The sequence below is a fragment of the Trichoderma reesei genome (genome assembly GCF_000167675.1).
Source record: "Trichoderma reesei QM6a unplaced genomic scaffold TRIREscaffold_15, whole genome shotgun sequence".
In the NCBI taxonomy this organism is placed as follows: Eukaryota; Fungi; Ascomycota; class Sordariomycetes; order Hypocreales; family Hypocreaceae; genus Trichoderma; species Trichoderma reesei.
In genome coordinates, this window is record NW_006711162.1 from 303,475 (window position 1) to 321,808 (window position 18,334).

General features: G+C 53.3%; 4 protein-coding genes across 4 annotated transcripts; all 4 read left to right on the plus strand.

The window, feature by feature from the left end:
- Window positions 1-814: 814 nt before the first annotated feature.
- Window positions 815-1,135, plus strand: TRIREDRAFT_109275 (uncharacterized protein; the record flags this gene model as incomplete). Its single annotated transcript, XM_006966916.1, has 1 exon — window positions 815-1,135. The coding sequence occupies one exon, from the start codon at window positions 815-817 to the stop codon at window positions 1,133-1,135; it is 321 nt and encodes a 106-aa protein (XP_006966978.1).
- A 6,548-nt stretch (window positions 1,136-7,683) lies between these two features.
- Window positions 7,684-10,599, plus strand: TRIREDRAFT_109276 (uncharacterized protein; the record flags this gene model as incomplete). The annotated part of the gene is made up of 2 exons (XM_006966917.1): window positions 7,684-8,359; window positions 8,429-10,599. 2 exons carry the CDS (start codon window positions 7,684-7,686, stop codon window positions 10,597-10,599), a joined length of 2,847 nt encoding a protein of 948 aa, XP_006966979.1.
- Window positions 10,600-14,408: 3,809 nt separating this feature from the next.
- Window positions 14,409-16,044, plus strand: TRIREDRAFT_109277 (uncharacterized protein; the record flags this gene model as incomplete). Its single annotated transcript, XM_006966918.1, has 5 exons — window positions 14,409-14,515; window positions 14,595-14,885; window positions 14,983-15,210; window positions 15,293-15,329; window positions 15,382-16,044. 5 exons carry the CDS (start codon window positions 14,409-14,411, stop codon window positions 16,042-16,044), a joined length of 1,326 nt encoding a protein of 441 aa, XP_006966980.1.
- A 994-nt stretch (window positions 16,045-17,038) lies between these two features.
- TRIREDRAFT_109278 (glycoside hydrolase family 24) lies at window positions 17,039-17,845 on the plus strand (the record flags this gene model as incomplete). Its single annotated transcript, XM_006966919.1, has 1 exon — window positions 17,039-17,845. The coding sequence occupies one exon, from the start codon at window positions 17,039-17,041 to the stop codon at window positions 17,843-17,845; it is 807 nt and encodes a 268-aa protein (XP_006966981.1).
- Window positions 17,846-18,334: the final 489 nt, after the last annotated feature.

Sequence of the window (18,334 nt, forward strand, 5' to 3'; positions counted from 1 at the left end):
AAAGAGATTGTGACTTGGGCAGTCTGCATCAGCTGCCTTTGTTGAGATATGTGCCGCATCGAACGTGAGCAAGAATGGGTTCTTTGGTTTCATTCCCCGGGCGTGTGTTCCGTCTCTGCGATCAACTGTCTATACATACACATGAGTAATACTACAGAGGCGAACATGAAGTTGCGAATACTTGCAAAGCAGGAAACACGCACGCAAAGCCGTGGGTCATCCTGACATGCTCGGACCATCATTTCAGACGGGGCCTTTTGACCCCCTTTCCGGCTGGTCCCGGTCCACGCACGCCGCCTCCCACCCCAGTTTGAATTTTTCCACACGCCCCCCCTTTCCGAGGGAGCCTGGGAGGGAGGCGAGGCTCTTCGGTGGGACGCACAGCTGGGTAGTGTGGCCTTGGCTTGCTCTGACTCGAGCGCCGGGGCCGAGGAGCGGGCATCAAGCGGGTGATTATAATGCGCCCTCACTCCCCCGGATTCGGGCTTGGGTTTTCTTTTGGATCTTATAATTCTTTCTTCCTCTTCTCAAGCAGCCATATACCAAACGTCTCAACATACATCTTGTATACGAAACATCACGAGCAGGATCAGGATCCTCTTTACGAACAACGATCACGACATAATCTCCCAGTACGAGCACATATACCCATACCTCACTGCTCGTACTACCGCAAACCAAACAAACACAAACAACTTTGCGCGTCGACGCGAAGGAAAGCGACACAACACAAACCGCAATCCAACCAGGTCTTCTCAACGACCTTTTTTTCTCTCTCCCAACAAACACAACTGCGCTGGCCGCGGCAAACAAAATGTCCCCCAAGCAGTCATCATCATCAACAGACGCCTACTACCTGCTCCCCAACCTGCAGGCCATGGACCCGACAGCGCGCGAGCTTGACCTCGAGGCCGAGGCGTGGATCCAGCCCATCATCATCGAGGATGAGGACCTCATGTTCGGCGGCAAGCCCCTGAGCGCGTGGTACGAGGAGGATCGGTCGCGGCTGAGCAGCACCAGCAGCAACAGCAGCGACGACGGCAACCAGAGCTTCGAGGAGGAGGAGCGCCGCGGGCGCGAGCGCACGAGGAGGCATTACGACGGCAAGGCGCTGAAGAAGTCGCACCGGAAGTGAAAGAAACAAAGATTGACAAGGTCACTCTGGTATATATGACAGAGAGGTGGAGTGCCTGCTTGATGCAGGGCTGTCACCTCTTTGTTTGCTTCCTCTTCTCCGCCTTCTCCTCTTTTGCTTGATGCAATCTATACCCGCAATCCTCTATATCACCTCATCAACATCATCATCTACCCCCATCGATTACTCTTTGGCACCTTTTCACTATATCATCAACGCCGACCTCCTTTTCCATCGTTACCATACCCAGCTACGACGAATCAACGCTTTAGACCTCTCAACAACCCACGGGAAAGACAAAAGGAAATCATCATCGGTTATTCATATCATACGGGTTACACTGGCGTTACAACTATCATCATCATCAACATCACATATTCATTCACTGGTTGCATCGGGATCAGCGCGGGCTCGAACTGTACTTCATCCCCCCATCACAATGTTCTGGCATCACCGGGAAAAGAGCGACCGACTCACTGTTGGTTGACTACTTTTATTCTTGGGGTTTGGGAGCTGGATTCATTGGGTTTTTCCATTATTGTAGAACAATAATCGTTTGTTTCAATCATCACTCATGAGGGAGGGATTAATGCGGTTTTGCTATCGAGCAGTTGAGGATGAAGTCATGCCGGGATGGGAGATACCATGATCTTGACAGAAACTGAATGGCAGGAATACCATAACAATAACAAGCATTACAATTACTCTTTGACTCATACTGTGAATATGGATTGCAAGTAGCTGGGAAGTAGATGTGATAGACGTGATGGCATTTGCAGGCTGGCAGCTATGACAGGGGCATGACACGAGCATCATAACGAAGTCAAATCGCCAGGATCATAGACCAGACTACTCTACTACAATACCATTACAGCATGACGAAAACAGCATTGCAGAATTAGGAGTTTCCTCCAGTGACTCTCCAGTGACAGATGGCGTTCACCAGAACAAACGATCTACAGAAGGGACATGAATCTTCTGGACAAGGACTGGCTGCCTGCGACCGAATCGGACCAAAAGAAGGAGGGAAAAAAAGACGCGATCTGTGCCGCTGTGGCGTGCGGACCAACTTTACGCCACGCAGCTACAAGCAGAACGATATCGGTCTCGCGCGAAGGTTGGGGGAATGAACGATTTTTTTCTTCTTCCCTCTCTGGCGACCGACCGGTCGATCGGCAGTTCTTCTTGGTTTATTGGGCGTCTTGTATTATCCGGACTGTCGGGTCATTGACTGACTCATTGAATCGAAGTGGTGATTGATTGAAGTCGTGATAGCTTGTGATTGATGATGCTGTGAAAGACGGGATGGGAGACGATTCAGCTTGTGTGCGCGAATGATGATGTATTTTATTCGTAAGAATCGAGAGGTTTCAAATTTCTCGTGATTGATGTGAGCTGATGATGATTACGAGCTGTTACGATTCTGTGCATCGGGAGTGATTGATTGATCAAGTCTGTTTTTAACCTTTGGGGTCAGCTCTTCAGCTGGTTGCGAGTGTTAAATTCCTCCCGTCTTTCCCCCCCTTTCAGCTTCTTGGGGTGAGCTGTCAAAACGCGATGCCATGTGCAGCACCCGCCCAAGCACGAGGCTAAGCTCCATTACGACACTACGAAGGAAATACAGAGCAAATGACGAGATCATTCCAGTTTGTTCGGGAAGTGCTGTCGGCTTCGGGCTATTCTCCGGGAGGCAAAGAAAGACATACCATAGGTATAGCAGAGCGCGATACGTTAGACCGGAGCGAAATGTTGCTGTGGCTTGTCTGGTTTATTTTGCTGCCTTCTGAGTAAAACGTCCGGTCAAGGGAGAATCAAGGTTGGGGGGGGAGGCAAAGGATTGACCGGGCCGGGCAACGGCTCAGAGGAGGCCTGAGAGGCCGGTGAGGCTGGAAACGACCTGAGAATTGGCTTGACAGCAGAGGGTAACAGGAGCGATGAGGTGTGAGTGGGCTGTACAGTACGTGGGTAAAATCCTAGAGGAGGTGTGGATGGTTTTTGTCCCCTTTCAAGCCTTTCAGTGTTGCTCTAGTACGTACGCATAGCTCTTCAGTGCCGTCTTTGTGGCTTGACGCCTTTACGAGTGACAAAGAGTTGGGCGGATAAGGGTTTGTCCTTTTGTTATTGTTCGGAGAGGCCGTATTGTTTTGTGCTGCTTCGTGTTGTGTCTAATAATAGGCGAATTCGAGCAGCCATCGCGATGAGCATTGTTGGTTTCAATCTCTTGTCTCTCTGTTGTTACCAGAACTAGTCCCTAGTCCCTAGTATCACAACTTTCGATGCCAACGTCTCTCCGTCTTCTGCTCGGCACTTGACATGTGGGCGCACACGTGTCGTCCTGTATGTACTGTAACCCCGTCCGATGCTAAAGCGGCCCCGGCATGCATGCCTCCATGTAAGTCTTTCATGCACGCCCGTAGTCCCAGCTGAGAAAGAAGAAAGAGCAGAATAGGGGGTTCACCAGTAAGGCAGCGGTAAAGCGCGTGGAAGCACGGCTCGACGTTCCAGAAGCCCGTTCTGTCATTGTTCCATGCAGGCCACCTCTTCTACTTCTTCTCCCATGGCGATGGGCGATGGGGGCATGATAATCGGACATGGGACTTGACGCACGCCCTGGAGGGATGCGTTGCGGCCCAAGAAGAACTGCGAACAGGGATATTCAGCTGACCCTTTTTCGAGATTTTTTCCATCGGTTCTCCATATTCTTGGTGATGCGGTGCTGTGTTGGCAGACTGACGGGGGTTCCTTTTGGATGGGGATTGTGGGTTTTATATTGGAGCCGCCTTTGCGTGCTGCTGTACATACGGTGTGACCCTTTTGTGTATGGCGGTGAAGGGGGGGGCTGTGGTTTGCTGGCAGCTGCAGGACAAGTTGCCGGGAGAAAAAGCTTGTGAGATTTGGGCTGGATTGGGGGATGTGGTTGGTCGATTCGTGCATTTCAGCTAAAAGGTGGAATGACGGTGAGTTCCGCCTTGTTCGTCTGGCCTTGTTCGTTGTTGCGAGATGGTTAGGTTGGGAGTGGGTTGAAACCGTTTCGATGGCGGTCCGTTTTCGAGGGGAAACGGTGTCAGTGCTTGTCCATGCATGCCGCAACTTTCAATGCGACAGACAGGATGCTTTCCCTTGTGAAGGTTGCTTCCAGAATCATCAACAGAGGAAGACCATCTTATCAGGCCCCTCTGTGATTGCTTCCGCCATCTCGTCTATTCATAGAATAACTCAGAACGCTATCTCAAGGCGGTAGCATGGAAGCCGAGCTAGAGCAGGACAACTCGGTAGGCAATCCGAGGCGGGCCAGCCCGAGATGGCGCCCGGCTTAGCTGGCTGATCGCCGCAGGAGAATGTCGTTCTTGATCTGCTTCTCAGCTTCTGCTTGTCTCATCGCTTCCAGCTGTGATACTGCTTGGCTTCCTGATGTAACGCCGGTATCAACCTGCTCAGATTTATGTTGATTAGGAGATAACCTGTGTTTGTCCTCTACAAAGCACGCTTTCCCCTGGAAAGCCCTTCTGTCGCGACGCACTCGATTCGCGTTTGTCGGCGCCCCTAGCCCACTTCATGATGGCTTCACTCACAGCGCCGTCTCTATCACCGAAAAAAACTGAAAATGCATACCAAAGGCGTGAAGATACATGTTACAGTTTGAGGTCATACTTAGAACTACACTCCATGAAAGTCTAGATTTGGTAATTGAGTAGCCTGTCCAATGCCTCGACTGCTGACGCGGCTCGATATTGCATCGTGAAGCTTATGGCCGTCAATACCTCGATATATCAGTTCGCCGCGGCACAATGCACCGGGCTGATATTGGATGTAACAACCATGTTCTCACATGGTACAATCTTGATAACAGCGGCCCATGACGGGGAGGGTGAAGGCTCTATATACAGCTAAATAAAATTGTTAGCAATACCTAGGTCAGCACTATATAGGCTCATGTAGTGCCGATGAGCCAGCACATTTTTCCACGGTGAGGCAATAGAATGGAAACTGGTCAAACTAGACTCACTCAGCATTCATTTTGATGGTATCGGCCGTATTGAAACATCGCAAGATAAAGACACCTCCTCTTCTGGGCGCCTTCTCCGGGCTGCTGTCTTGAGCCACCGCACTGGATTGCGCTTGCGGGGGATGATGTTTGATCTGATGACGGTCACGAAAGCCAACTGTTTCTAAGTGAACACAGTTGGCCTCGCTTTCTATAACAGTTCCGTCGGGCAACTGTCCTGACTCGACGAGAAGTTCATCATCTGCAAACAACTCGGCTCTCATTCTCCCCTCCAGGAGCCATCACTGACGAAGCTACCCAGTTGTCCGGCTCAGGCCGAGGAACCGGCCGATCATTCATGATGGACAACGAGATCCTCAAACATGTCTCTCTGTACTATCTCAGTCGGAGCCTTTATCCAGGCGCAGAACCCAGACGGCCTTTCACCTAGTGCTCCGCTCGAAGCAGCCAGCCCCTAACTGTTCAGCAACTGTTGGTACCACATCTTGTAATACTCTCTGGAGTATTCTGTCTCAATTGCAAATCTGGTGAATCTAAACAGCGAGATTTGAATGCCCGTCGCGGTGAGGAGCAGGGAATGTTGACGAAAGGATAGATGCTGGGTTTGGAGGCCGATCCCCTGGCGTGGAAAATCCGCCTGCGTTGGCTGATGACGTTTGCCTCATCGTCAAGTTCTTCAAGCCGTGAGCCTGTGAGATTTGCAGATAGTTAATAGCTCTGTTGAGGATTCTGGATATTTCCGCTTGCGAGCAGAGGGTCTGGATAGAAACATGGAAAATGACCTTATGTGATCTAACTGTTGCTGATTCCCAGTACGACATAGATGCTACTATTCTGTGAGGAGAGGAATCAACAAAGCTCAAACTTGACAGTTGGCTGATCTTCTGCTACGCATACTCGGCACATCTTTAGCAATCTCGACCAGAGAGAAGACAAACATGTTGGACACTTCTGAAGTGACGATGAATAACATATCTTCTCAACACCAGAGTAGCATCCATGGTACTCTCATAACCACCACATCAAGGAGGCCACCATATACTTGCCATATCATAGACGCTCACAAGACCGGGTCAAAAATGCCGCCTATCCTATCAGTATATCTCGCACCCTCCAATCGCAGAAATTACTTGTTCCAGTCTCTAGCACGATCAGTCTTTGTTGTTTGTCGAACTAGGCCGTTGAGCAATCGTCAATTCAACGGATTCCTGACAGAGAACTTCCACCAATAGCACGACTGCACAACTGTTTCTACCAATATAGTAACTCCAACTTCAATAAAGCCATATGTAACCACCCGTGGGGATAATGCCAAGGGACCAGATTCAGAGTCATGATGGTCGGCGGATAACACGGCCCAGATACGCCGACAAGATCCTCGTACGAGCATGTCACTGAGAGTTCAAGACTTGCCCGCAGAGACACAAATGCTCGTTGCCAAATCGGCTCAAGCCGCTGGGTATGTCTGGTGTCGTCAGATCAATTTGGCGGCCTGTTGGAACTGGGTCTTTAATTGGACAGGCAGCAAGAACCGCACACCTGGGCTAGATGTAAACAACAACTTCGAGACCCGGCTTGTCAAATGCTTGTACGACACGTACGTCCTCGTACGTTGGGTGACATTGTCAATAGCAGCAGTCAGCAGTCAACATGGCTGCGTTGCAGTAGACGTACGATGTTCGAAGCACTTCTCCTCTACTCCATGCTCCATCCATGTCTGCTTCTACCCCTCAGAGACTCTACTTATCCGTTGCTACGCTGCTTTGGTCTCTCGGCTTACCGCCAGAGACAGGGGTCTCCGGTCAGAAATCCACAGCTTAGCATGAGATAATGGCACTTGTCTGTATGCTTACTGGCAGTTGACGCAAACCACTCACGAACTGCCGAAGGAATCGTCCAAGCTTAAAATAACAGCGGTAGGGACACATAAGAAGCTTAAACAGACCAGACGACGTAAAGAAATTTAAGAGGTCTCCGGATCCACGGAAGCAAAAGTTCTTGGCCGAGCCCCGGCACGTCCCAGTCACCCGTCGTATTTGAGCGTATCCCTACCTTACCTGTTCTTCAATCCTGCGGAGATGGCGGCACGATGAAATGCATTGTCGTGCTGGAGACCATGCAGCCGATACGAAGCCATCACCAGCGGGCGGGCAATGCCCTGGTCCTCGTAACTGCAAGATGCGACCTCGTATTCTGCTGGTGATCGGATGGTTGCGCAGCTCGTCAGATGGCAGACGGCTGTTGCTACCAGCCAGCGGTTTGCCGATGACAACTCCGCATGATCGGCGCCGTCATCAGTGATGAGGGCGGGGAGGAAGCACAAAGCATACGAGATCATGCGCAAGCGTATGATGGACTCTCGGAGGTCGGAGTTGCGCATTTGTGTCGAGAATAGCCGTCGTCGGTGGCAGGTATATGAAGGATACGGCTCACCCGCGTTTTGAAGATCATACAAAGGTCTTTAGAAGCAACAAGTTTCCCGTCCTTCAAGTCTCTAAACAAGACCCAGCTCTCGAGTCTGCGATTGGGAGCTGAGGGCATCATGAAGTTCAGTCCTACCTTGGGCCTGCTGGCCCTCGTGAGCGGAGCATCTTCCCTCACCGTCACGACGAACGTGGACCAGCTGCGGTCGAAGCAAAACACAACCGTCGTCCCCAACACCTTCATCGTCGAGCTGCAGCCAGACTTCCACCCAGGACTCCAGCCCAAGGACCGGTTCGCAAAGACCAAGCCGGGAGCCAAGCCCAACTGGCGTGTGCGCCACCAGTACAACGACACCGACATCTTCTACGGCGTGTCGGTTTCGTTCGACTCCCCCGTCGACCTTGCGACACTGAGAACGTCTGCCGGTGTCAAGAATGCCTGGAGCGTCGCCGTTGTTCCGCGGCCGGAGCTGCGTGGCCTCTGGGGAGTCAACAAGGGAGGGACGAAGCTGCCGGATTACCGGGGCAGCTCCGACGTGAACCGTCCGCTGGACATGGGCAACGTGCAGAAGCTTCACGACAAGGGCATCAAGGGCAAGGGCGTGCAGGTGGCCCTCATCGACAGCGGCATCGACTACACGCATCCTGCGCTGGGAGGCGGCTTTGGGCGAGGCCACAAGGTTGCCCTGGGCTACGACTTTGTGGGAGATGCATATGACGGCTCCAACGACCCCCAACCGGACGGCGACCCCCTGGCAACATGTGCGGATGGTGGTCACGGCACTCACACGGCTGGTATGTGCTCGTGATGATGCAGACGAAGGGGTTATGAGAAGAAAGATGAGTCCCTAACTGTTGAGATAGGCATCGTGGCCATGCAGGACCCCAAGAAGCAGGGCTTCGGCCTCGTCGGCGTGGCTCCTGAAGCAACGCTGGCCGCGTACCGCGTCTTTGGCTGCGAAGGAGGCGCCACCAACGACATCCTGATTGCGGCCATGATCCAGGCGTGGCGAGACGGCGCCGACATCGTGTCCATGTCCCTCGGGCTCTGGCAGGCCTGGGAGGAGATCAACCCCTTTGAGGACGTCGTCGACAAGCTGACCAGCCACGGCGTGGCAGTCGTCGCCTCCATAGGCAACTTTGGCACTGCCGGGCCGTACTCGTCGTCGACGCCCGCCATCTCGCTGAGTGCCCTCTCTGTGGGCTCTATCGAGAGCGACATCTACCCGACCGCGTGGACAGCTCACGACGACCAGCACAGGGCCATCAACTACATCAACGTTTTCCCCGCCTCTGAGCTGGGCCGCGTCGAGGTTGTCCAGCTGGGATACGGCCTGGCCGTCCCCATCACCCCCAACATCACGAGCGGCTGTGACCAGGATGCCTGGGACGCCCTTTCAAACGCGCAGCTGAACTGGAACACGACCATTCTGCAGGTGTCGTGGGAGTCCTGGTGCGGCACTGCCTGGGGTCCCGCTGCCGATCTGGGCGTCAAGGCGCTCCTGGTCACCATGTCAGAGGCCCAGGACATCCTCGTCGACGAGCCAGGGAGCGAGCCCGCGGCGCTGTACTTGGATATCGACAACTCAAAGCTGTTGCTGAGCCGCCTCGCCAAGCAGCCAGCCGGCAAGAAGTACGCCCTGACGTTTGACGGCACCAAGGCCGTCGATGTGGCGAACCCCTATGGCAGCGCCCCTGACTACTTTTCCAGCTTCGGCCCGACGATCGAGATGACGCTGGAGCCCAAGATCTCGGCCCCAGGAGGCACCATCTTGTCGACGTTTCCCGTCGACGCGGGTGGCTACGCGGTGCTGTCGGGAACCTCCATGTCCGCCCCCTTTGTCTCCGGCAGCCTGGCGCTGCTCAAGTCGCAGAACCCGCGCCTGACCGTGCCCCAGCTCTTTGCGCGGCTCATGACGACGGCGAGGCCGGTCAACGAGCTCAACTCCAAGCTGACGGCATCTGCGGCCCGCCAAGGTGCCGGCATGATTGACGCCTACGCGGCCGTCACGGCAGACACGGTCATCAGCCCGGCCGAGTTCAGCCTGCGCGACTCGGCCTCGCCGGCGCCGCAGAAGATCACCATCTCGAACCAGTCGCGCTCCCGCAAGCGCTACTCGCTCCAGCACGTCCCGGGGACGTTCTACCGCCTCTCCAACAACTATCTGTCTGACATTAAGGACAACTTTTCGAGTGCGAATCTCCCCCTGACTCTGGACATACCCGCTTCCGCCCAGTTCTCGCAGTCGTCGGTGACTCTTGGGCCCGGCCAGTCTGTCACGGTCGAGGTCCAGATCAAGCCGCAGCCCGACATGTACCCGTTCGCGAACCCTGTGTACAGCGGCTTCATCAAGATCACGGCCGACGACGACGACGAGTACTCGGTGCCATACCTTGGCGTGCCCTATAACCGGACCGAGGTCGGCCCCATCGTCCACAACGTGACAACCGTGAAGCCGTACGACTCTCCTGGGATCCTCAAGGCACAAGCCACCAACCTGTTCCTCGCGGATGCCCTGACGCCGACGCCCAACCTCGAGACGTACAACTGGACGACGGACCTGGACGAGGCCTACATCCCCGTCTTCCGCATCGACACGATCATGACTCGCTTCCTGCGGCTCGAGCTGGTGCCCGCCAACGTCTCCTTCGTGCCGTCCATGTACGGCTTCGACCCGGACGTCCACATCGACTACAAGTTCCCCGACCAGCCCATCTTGCCCGGCTTCCTCGACGTGCCCACGTACGGCCTCGTTCTTGCCGAATCCCTCGAGCCTCAGCCGGAGGGAAGCCCCATTATGCAATCGACCGATATTGGCCACTTCCTGGGGCTGGCCTTGTTAGACCCTTCCCTGACAAGCGACAAAGGCGACAAGTTTAGGATCGCGGCGGGCGACTATCGGGTGCTGTTCCGTACTTTAAGGTGGCGTGGCAACGAGACGAATCCCGACGACTACGAGTCCTGGCTGGGGCCGGTCATGCGGTTCGACATTCCTAGCGACCTGCCGCCCGACTTTCCAAACAGCTCCGAGTAGAGAATTGTTTTTTTCGTTGTCTTTTTGACCCTTTTCTTTTAGGGCGAGAGCTGTGGCGAGGTGGAAGTTGGTGGATATAGGTTTGGGCTTCTGTAGCTTTTGGGAAAGGGGAGATGGCCGTTGAATGGCTTCAGTATCAACTTGCTACCTATGTTGCTTAGCATCGGCGATGGAGACTCGTACTTGTGAGAGGGATCATACTTGTTGAATCTTTTCAGTTTGCGGACAATCTTACCAAGTCTGGATCATCTTGTTGCATTTCTGGTGAGGAGTCGGCGTTTGTGTGGGTTGATGTGAAATTGACGATATGTCATGGTTGGGAACTCCAAGAGATGCCACAATGAAACCTTTGAAAGTACACCCTCATCTGCAGGCCTGAAGTTACCGAGTCATTGTTCACACAACATCAACTTATGTGAAATTGACGGTGTGTCATAGTTGGAAACTCCAAGAGATGCCACAATGAAGCCTTTGAGAGTACACCCTCATCTGCAGGCCTGAAGTTGCCGAGTCATGTTCCACACATCATCAACATCCATCAGTTGTCAAAAGTCATTCCGTGAACCAAGACTATTGATAAAGAATCCCCCAAACTCGTCATCTGTATACTAGCGTTTACTGAGCCTCTTTGGGATGCAACGCATATAGAAGACCACTAATTGGACCGGTCTCGACCGATCCCTGTCTGTAGCATCCATGTTCAACTCACACAGCCAGCACCAAAGAGAGAATACTGTAATAAACCTTTGTGGTACTACCCCCCAAGCCTTTTGCGGGTTCAATGTAAGTGGGAGCCACAAGGCAAGACTTTACTCCCAACGGATCTTACCTTACTGAAAGTGGTATGCGGCAACTACCGTTCTGATCCATAGTCAGCACCATAACCAGTCGGTAGTTCGGTAGTTCGGTAGTTCGCTTGCATGAGTTGACTCGTTTGGTGCTGCCCAGCTGCCAATTGAGTCGCCGGTCACCGGTAAGACGGCCAGGGAACCTTTGTGCCTGACTGGTCTAGTTGAGGGACCAAGACCAGAGGTTACTCTCGCGGCTGAGCTGTCTTTCTTCATAGCTTATCGGAGGCCGCACACCAGTCCAACTCCGTCATTGCGAACAGGGAGCAAGCCTAAGCAAGTGGCATCGACAACAGGCATCAAGCTGGACCTAGCGAGGTTAGAGTTGAGTTAGAGTCGAGTTGAACAAGGATGGGCTCTTGTCTGAACGTAAGCAAGTATCGGTCAAGGCGCCGGTAGAGTCAGCCCTACGGCCCTTGAACAACAAAAGAACCCCCCCAAAACCTACAGGGGGGTGTTCACCTCTGAATGTCACTCGTGCTTGACGGAATAATACCTACCGTGAGATCGCCCATCGACATATAGATGGAGTTTCTTTCCCACCTGTTGCGACCGCCGCTAAAATCTGACACGCTGAGGAAATCGTCCCAGAAGGGCCATGTCGAGGATGATAGGCGAGCCCTATCGACCGGAGATCCTGTGGGTCTTAAAAGGACAGCCGTGTTAATAGCTGAACCTTGGTCTGTATGGTGATAGTAGGGCGGACGGCTGTTGTGAACTGCCTCGTTGTCTTCACTAGCAGCATAGACTCTGAGAACAAACATATAGTAAGTCACTGCAACGACAAGACTCGTCCTTCAAGAAGCAAAGTCGCCCCATTGGCATAGTTGTGATTAGCTCTAAGTCTGCCAAGGTCGAATGGATCCAGATCTGGCTGTAAACAATAATATATCAGTCGGTTGATTGTTTGTCGACAGAGACTCTTGGTAGAAACATTGTTCCCGAGCTGTTTCAACCAACTCAACATGCCCACAAAGCCCACCTAGATGGGCCAGTAATAGCCTGTCAATACAACCTCCTGCAACTACATACTATACTGTCCACCTCCCCCCCCTTCCACACCCATCCGGCCTATACGAGGCCTCCTGCTCGCTGTTCTACTAGTCTTCCATGTTGCTCGTCAGTAAGTGAACCCAGATGAGGCCTCCGGCTGCATACTCTGAGACTACTGCGGCCTGTGAACACGCCTAGGCTGTCCGTCGCCTGCCACGACTCTGCGCTTGACAACTCCACCATCCTGGTGACTATCTTGGTTCATAGCCTCCCATACTCCTCATCGTCTCGTACGTTGTCGACGCAGTGCTAAGACGTCAGGCACAGGGATTTCGCCTGATCATCTCCTATCAGCAACTCCTGGCATGACAACGTCCCTATCCACCTGGGGCCCCCGTACTAAGGTGTGGAACGACCTACGCTTTTCGAGGACATTGTCGATCTGACGTACAGGCTGGGTATCAACAAGGTCATCTTTGCCGCCAACGCCGCAGCGGCACTCCTGCCGCATCGAAACTCCTGAAGAGTCGCTGGGGTTCATACCTGATACAGCCCGATACAGTGCCGCCAGATAACATGGGCCGTTGCTTCCCCTCCCCTGTCCTCTCACTGGCCAAGAGCTGGTACCTCTAGTTGTACGTCTTCCTCGCGCTGCAGGGCTATGGCGCGCTGGCGACCCGGCCTGGGCAGGGCTGACCAACGTCCTGGATGCGCTGCCGCCCACCCGCGCTCCGTCAGTCATGCTAGGCCCGGATCAGGCGCCGGACTCTCCGGCTACTGACGGATCGTCGATGGTACAGCAATCTGCAGGGCTGCGAGTCCACCATGTTGTCAGGGGCTGTGCTGAGGGCATTCCACCACAGACTCCCCGGGCCTTTGCTGATGCCGTTGCCGAGGCCGTAACTATTGCCAGACAGGTCTCATGAGTGACGAGGGGGTAGGTAGATGGAATGACATGTAGCGTGCGTTGTAGGTGAGGAGGGAGCCTGGCCATCTGTTACTGTTTGACATATCAGCTCTTCCTGCGTATGTCCCTGCCCTCAACTAGGGACTATATTGTACAGTAACAACAGAAGCGCATCTTTCAGCTCCCCTCAGATGATGCCTACAGGTAAGGTACTGTAGTATTTCTTCTTGATGGGAAAGTCATAGTATACATGCCCAAGTTCCTTATACGCGTATGACGGACGTATTTATACCTAGGTATATAACCACTTTAACCACCCCCCCTTTCCCTCCCCTACCAACCACCGACAAGACGCTACCGTCCCATCTCATCTTGCTCTTGTCAGCATACAAGTGTCTATTGAGGGGACAAGCATGGTAGTTTAATATGTGGAGTTCACCAACACCGACTCAAGACTCACACCATCCTATAGAAAACAGGCGATTGGTGCGCGGCTGATGCCCTCGTCCTCCCGGTAAGGCAAAAACCACTTTCCTGGAATTCGTTGTCCCTCGTTTCCCAAAGCTCTCCAATACGAGGTTGCCTCTTCGCCTCCAACGTGCCATCTCAACCCTACAGGGCTATTTTGCGAGAAACAAACGGACGAGAAATAAGCCCACTAGCTAAGCCTGTTCCATGGGTGCATTTGTCATGTCAGGGGAGGGGCTGCTGATTGGCCTCAACAGGCCTAGACCTAGACCTCTGTTGTGCCTTTGTCATTGTTCCGTCCGCTCTTCGTCCGCTAACGTTTATACTTGTGCTAACGTACGGAGTCTTTGTCGAAAGACAGCATTATAGTCTACGCGGATCAGTCAGATCATAACGGCCCTCGATCTGGTGCCCTGTGGCGAGCAGCCCGGCGCCCCACAGCTTTATTTCCCCGGCTTTCCTTGTAAGACAAGACGATAGACGAGGCAAGGAAAGACAACGATACAATTCTTGATAAAAGCGGAGGAAGCCCAACTTGCAAGTTCAGTCTCCCGCGGGGAATTTGAGCGGTAGAGAGAGATATTCTTGTCATCATGGCGACTGTCAAGCCTGTTCTGCGGCGAAGCCATACGAAATCAAAGTTGGGCTGCCAGGCTTGTAAACAACGGCATGTCAAGTGTGACGAGTTTCGGCCGTCGTGGTAAGTCTGCCATCTCCTTCAAATGGCGTTAGTATCTTGATGTGACCAATAGAGACACTGATACTTGGTCATTGTTTAGTCACAGATGCCTTTCGTCAAGAATCGATTGCAAATACCCAGCCCAGTCCGAGTCGGAGGACGAAGACGAAAAGGCCGCCTCTGCTCTGCGATGGCCAGATGACATTGAGGAATCATGTGCACAATGGAAAGAGTCAGGGAGGCCGCCGTTCATGTTCATGGCGTCGTCTCCGAGCTGGCATAACATGCCATTGAAGGACTTGCGATATATCTACAAGACGGCTCTGGTGGCCAACGTCCTCGAGCTGAGCAAGACAGCAGACATCTGTCTAGTCTGGGGCGATATGAGAACGTGAGTGCCTCGCTTTTTGCTGTTTGAGCAAGCCATTACAGTTGTAATAGTGGTTTACCGCGAGATGTAGATGCTGACGCTGTTTCTTGTTGGCCAGGTACTTTCAGCTCGCAACCCACTACGACTTTGTTGCTCAAACCATGGCGGCTGCAGCGGCACAAAGGCTTGCAGTCACAACAAAGTCTTATGAAGCTTCTCAGGATGCCTACCACTATCGAAAACAAGCTCTTTGTGGGCTGTATCGCGCTATGAGCTGCTTTTCCAAGGACAACGCCGATGCAGTCCTAGCCACATCTCTGGGCTGCTCATATATCATGCCAGACTAGTAAGTTGAATTATTGTCTTTAGTATAGCGTCAGGAGAACACAGCATCACGATTAGGCCTTTCTGACCACCCTCTGAAACAGCCGCTCTCTCATGGCCCTGGCAGGGGATATTTCAACCGTAAGCCCCGACGACATCACCCTCGTCTTCCCCGTCGCTCATAGTCTAGCAGGTAGTCGCCCGGATGAGGCCCTGGCTGAAACGATCAGCCTTTCACCGAATCTTTACATACGAGCCGACATATCCGGAAGCAGAAGAGCAGGCCAGCTCGTCGCCCCCTGAAACCGGCGACATGGAATATCGCTTCGTCCTCGTCAAGAAGCTTCTGTCCGAAGGAATCGGCGCCGTCAACGGCCTTTCCTTTTGCTTCCAGAGCGACCGCGATCTCTCAGCCATCCTCCGCCAGCTCCGCGACGTCATGCGCCTTGTCCACGAACGCCTCGGCGCCGACATCTCCCCCGAGGACCAGTTCCGCCTGGTCTACCCCTTCACATCGTGGTTTGTTAAGAACTCGGCCGCCTCGTACGTCGCCCTCAGCGCAAAGAACCCGTTTCTACTCGTCTTCCTGCTGCACTTCTACTCGGTCGTCGTTGCTCTCACGGTGGCCCTCCCGCGGATCGACGTGCCGCTCTTTGCAAAGTATCGAATGCGCGCCATCTTGGAGATTTGCAGTCTTTTGAGAGAGGAGCCGGGCTTTTTGTGCCAGCGGTGTAATGGGTTCCACGCGTATGAAGAGATCATGGCGTTTCCCCTGAGTAGCGTTTCTGTGTATCAGCAGGTTGGGAGGCAGGCGGGCGGGTTTGAGGGCATAGTTGCCGAGCGTTTCTCTCCGTAGAGATTGTTTGGGTTCCTATTTCTTTTCTTTTTTTTTCTCCATCCTGTGCTTTCCTTTGTTCTTGTTTTCCCAGTTGGGAATAGCATCACGGTGCACGCAGGGCATGGCGATAGATATATAGCGATGCAGTGGTGGTTAGGCATGCTTCATATCAGAGAGCAGGAAGCATCACGGCGTTTTGAGTTGCGAATTCGCGAGATTTACATACGGGACATGAACAGGGGGATCATTGAGTGGCCAATTGATCGTGAATTCTCTTTGGTCTTCAGCAAGAAAGCAGGTCGACATAGCAACAGTTGATGGGCTTCCAACTAACCCCCACAGGCGTAGATAAGCAAATCAGAGGACAACCCCTGTTCATCTCAGAAGCGGCATCGTGTTCCCCCGTCTTATGGAAAGCTAAGGCCTCAACAATAAACATGATGAAGATCCGGCAGATCCCCCAGCTCAGCTGAAGAACCGTAAATAGAAACATGTTTGATTAAAGTCAACGCATCTGGTCCATCCTGGGGCTAAACATAAGCGGCCTTCTGTTTCCTTTACAGATGCAACGATAGAACTTATCGCGGAGCATACTGAATCGGCAGATAGCGTCTCCAGGAGCAGTCATCAATCGGCCGAATCGCATCGCACAGACTCTGTGCCAACGAGTTGTATGGATGAATTTGTTCAACGAGCAGGTAAGCATTCTTTGAATGTCTATTTTCAGATCAGTTCTAATGCAGGTCCAGCGATGGAGTCTTCAGCCGCATCCCAAAGTGGAAGCTGTTCGGCTGCTCGCAAGAGTAATGGAGCAGCTTGTCTACTCCAAGATGCTACCATCGCGAGATGAAAAGAATATCTGGGGGTTGTCGATGCCTTCGAACAAGTATATAAAGAGCACAAAGGAAGTCACTGGGCCAGATTTAAGCATCCGGCATCAACACACAAACAGTCTCTTCAAGACCACCGACCTTTCCTCCTATCCAACAACAACCACACCCCGTCCTCAAAGATGAAGACCACCTTTGCCGCCCTCATCGTCTCCCTGACGTCCATCGTCAGCGCCTACCCCATCACCGGCGACGTCGTCAACTGCCGCACCGGCCCAGGCACCAGCTACGCCATCAAAACCTCCTACAAGAAGAGCCACGACATCTCCATCAGCTGCCAGACCACCGGAACCAGCGTCAACGGCAACAACATCTGGGACAAGACCGCCGACGGCTGCTACGTTGCTGACTACTACGTCAAGACGGGCTCCAGCGGCTTCGTCACCAAGAAGTGCAGTGCCTCCGGCGGCGGCGGCTCCTCGTCGGGGAGCTACTGCAAGACCATCAACGGCGCGGGTGTCGATCTGATTGCCAAGTGGGAGGGTTTCGTCGCGAGCCCCAAGCCCGATCCTATCGGTCTGCCGACGGTTGGCTACGGTCATCTGTGTCAGCAGAAGAACTGCGCCGAGGTCAAGTACAAGTTCCCCCTGACCAAGACGACGGCCAAGGAGCTGCTGCTGGACGACCTGCCCAAGTACACAAAGTGCCTTGCCGATGTTCTCAACAGCAAACCCAAGCTCAACGCCAACCAGTGGGCAGCCCTGTCTTCCTGGGTCTTCAACGTGGGATGCGGCAACGCCAAGACGTCGACTCTCGTGAAGCGTCTCAACAACGGCGAGGCCCCCAACACCGTGGCCGCGCAGGAACTCCCCAAGTGGCGCATGGCGGGAGGAAAGGTGATGCCTGGCCTCGAGGCTCGCCGCAAGGACGAGGTCAAGCTGTTCAAGACGGCGTCCTCAAAGGAGGCGTACCCCAAGTGTCAGGCATAAGGGGCTTGAGGTTGCAACTTTTGGGGCATTACTAGTAAGCTGATGGGCTGGTTACCTCAGCCCTACCAGCTGAATAAGTGGCAGGTGGCGAAGCTGTCGAGCTGGGACACTAGCTATGGCGGAATGTAGTTGAGGGTAGATGGAAGTCACTGTTGGTTTTTTGTCGTTTGGCTTGTTGTATAATTCTCCTGGGGCTTAGATCATAGACGTTGTCGAATTGCAGATCAATCTTCATCTATACGCTTTTGAACCAACATACGCAGTCACGGATATTGAGTGTAAGATGTCAGCAGCAGATAGCAACAGCAGCATAGCCTCTCCAAGCATCAAGCAAACACGTCTCCAGCAGCAGCAGCAACAACACGCACATGTGCGTACCAGTAACCAGGCAAAGCCATTGCCAAGAACAAACGCCCTGCGCACGTGTTATCCCTTCGTCGATGAAAGGCGTCAATCAAGGCATCACGTTACCACAATGTGTCAATGTGT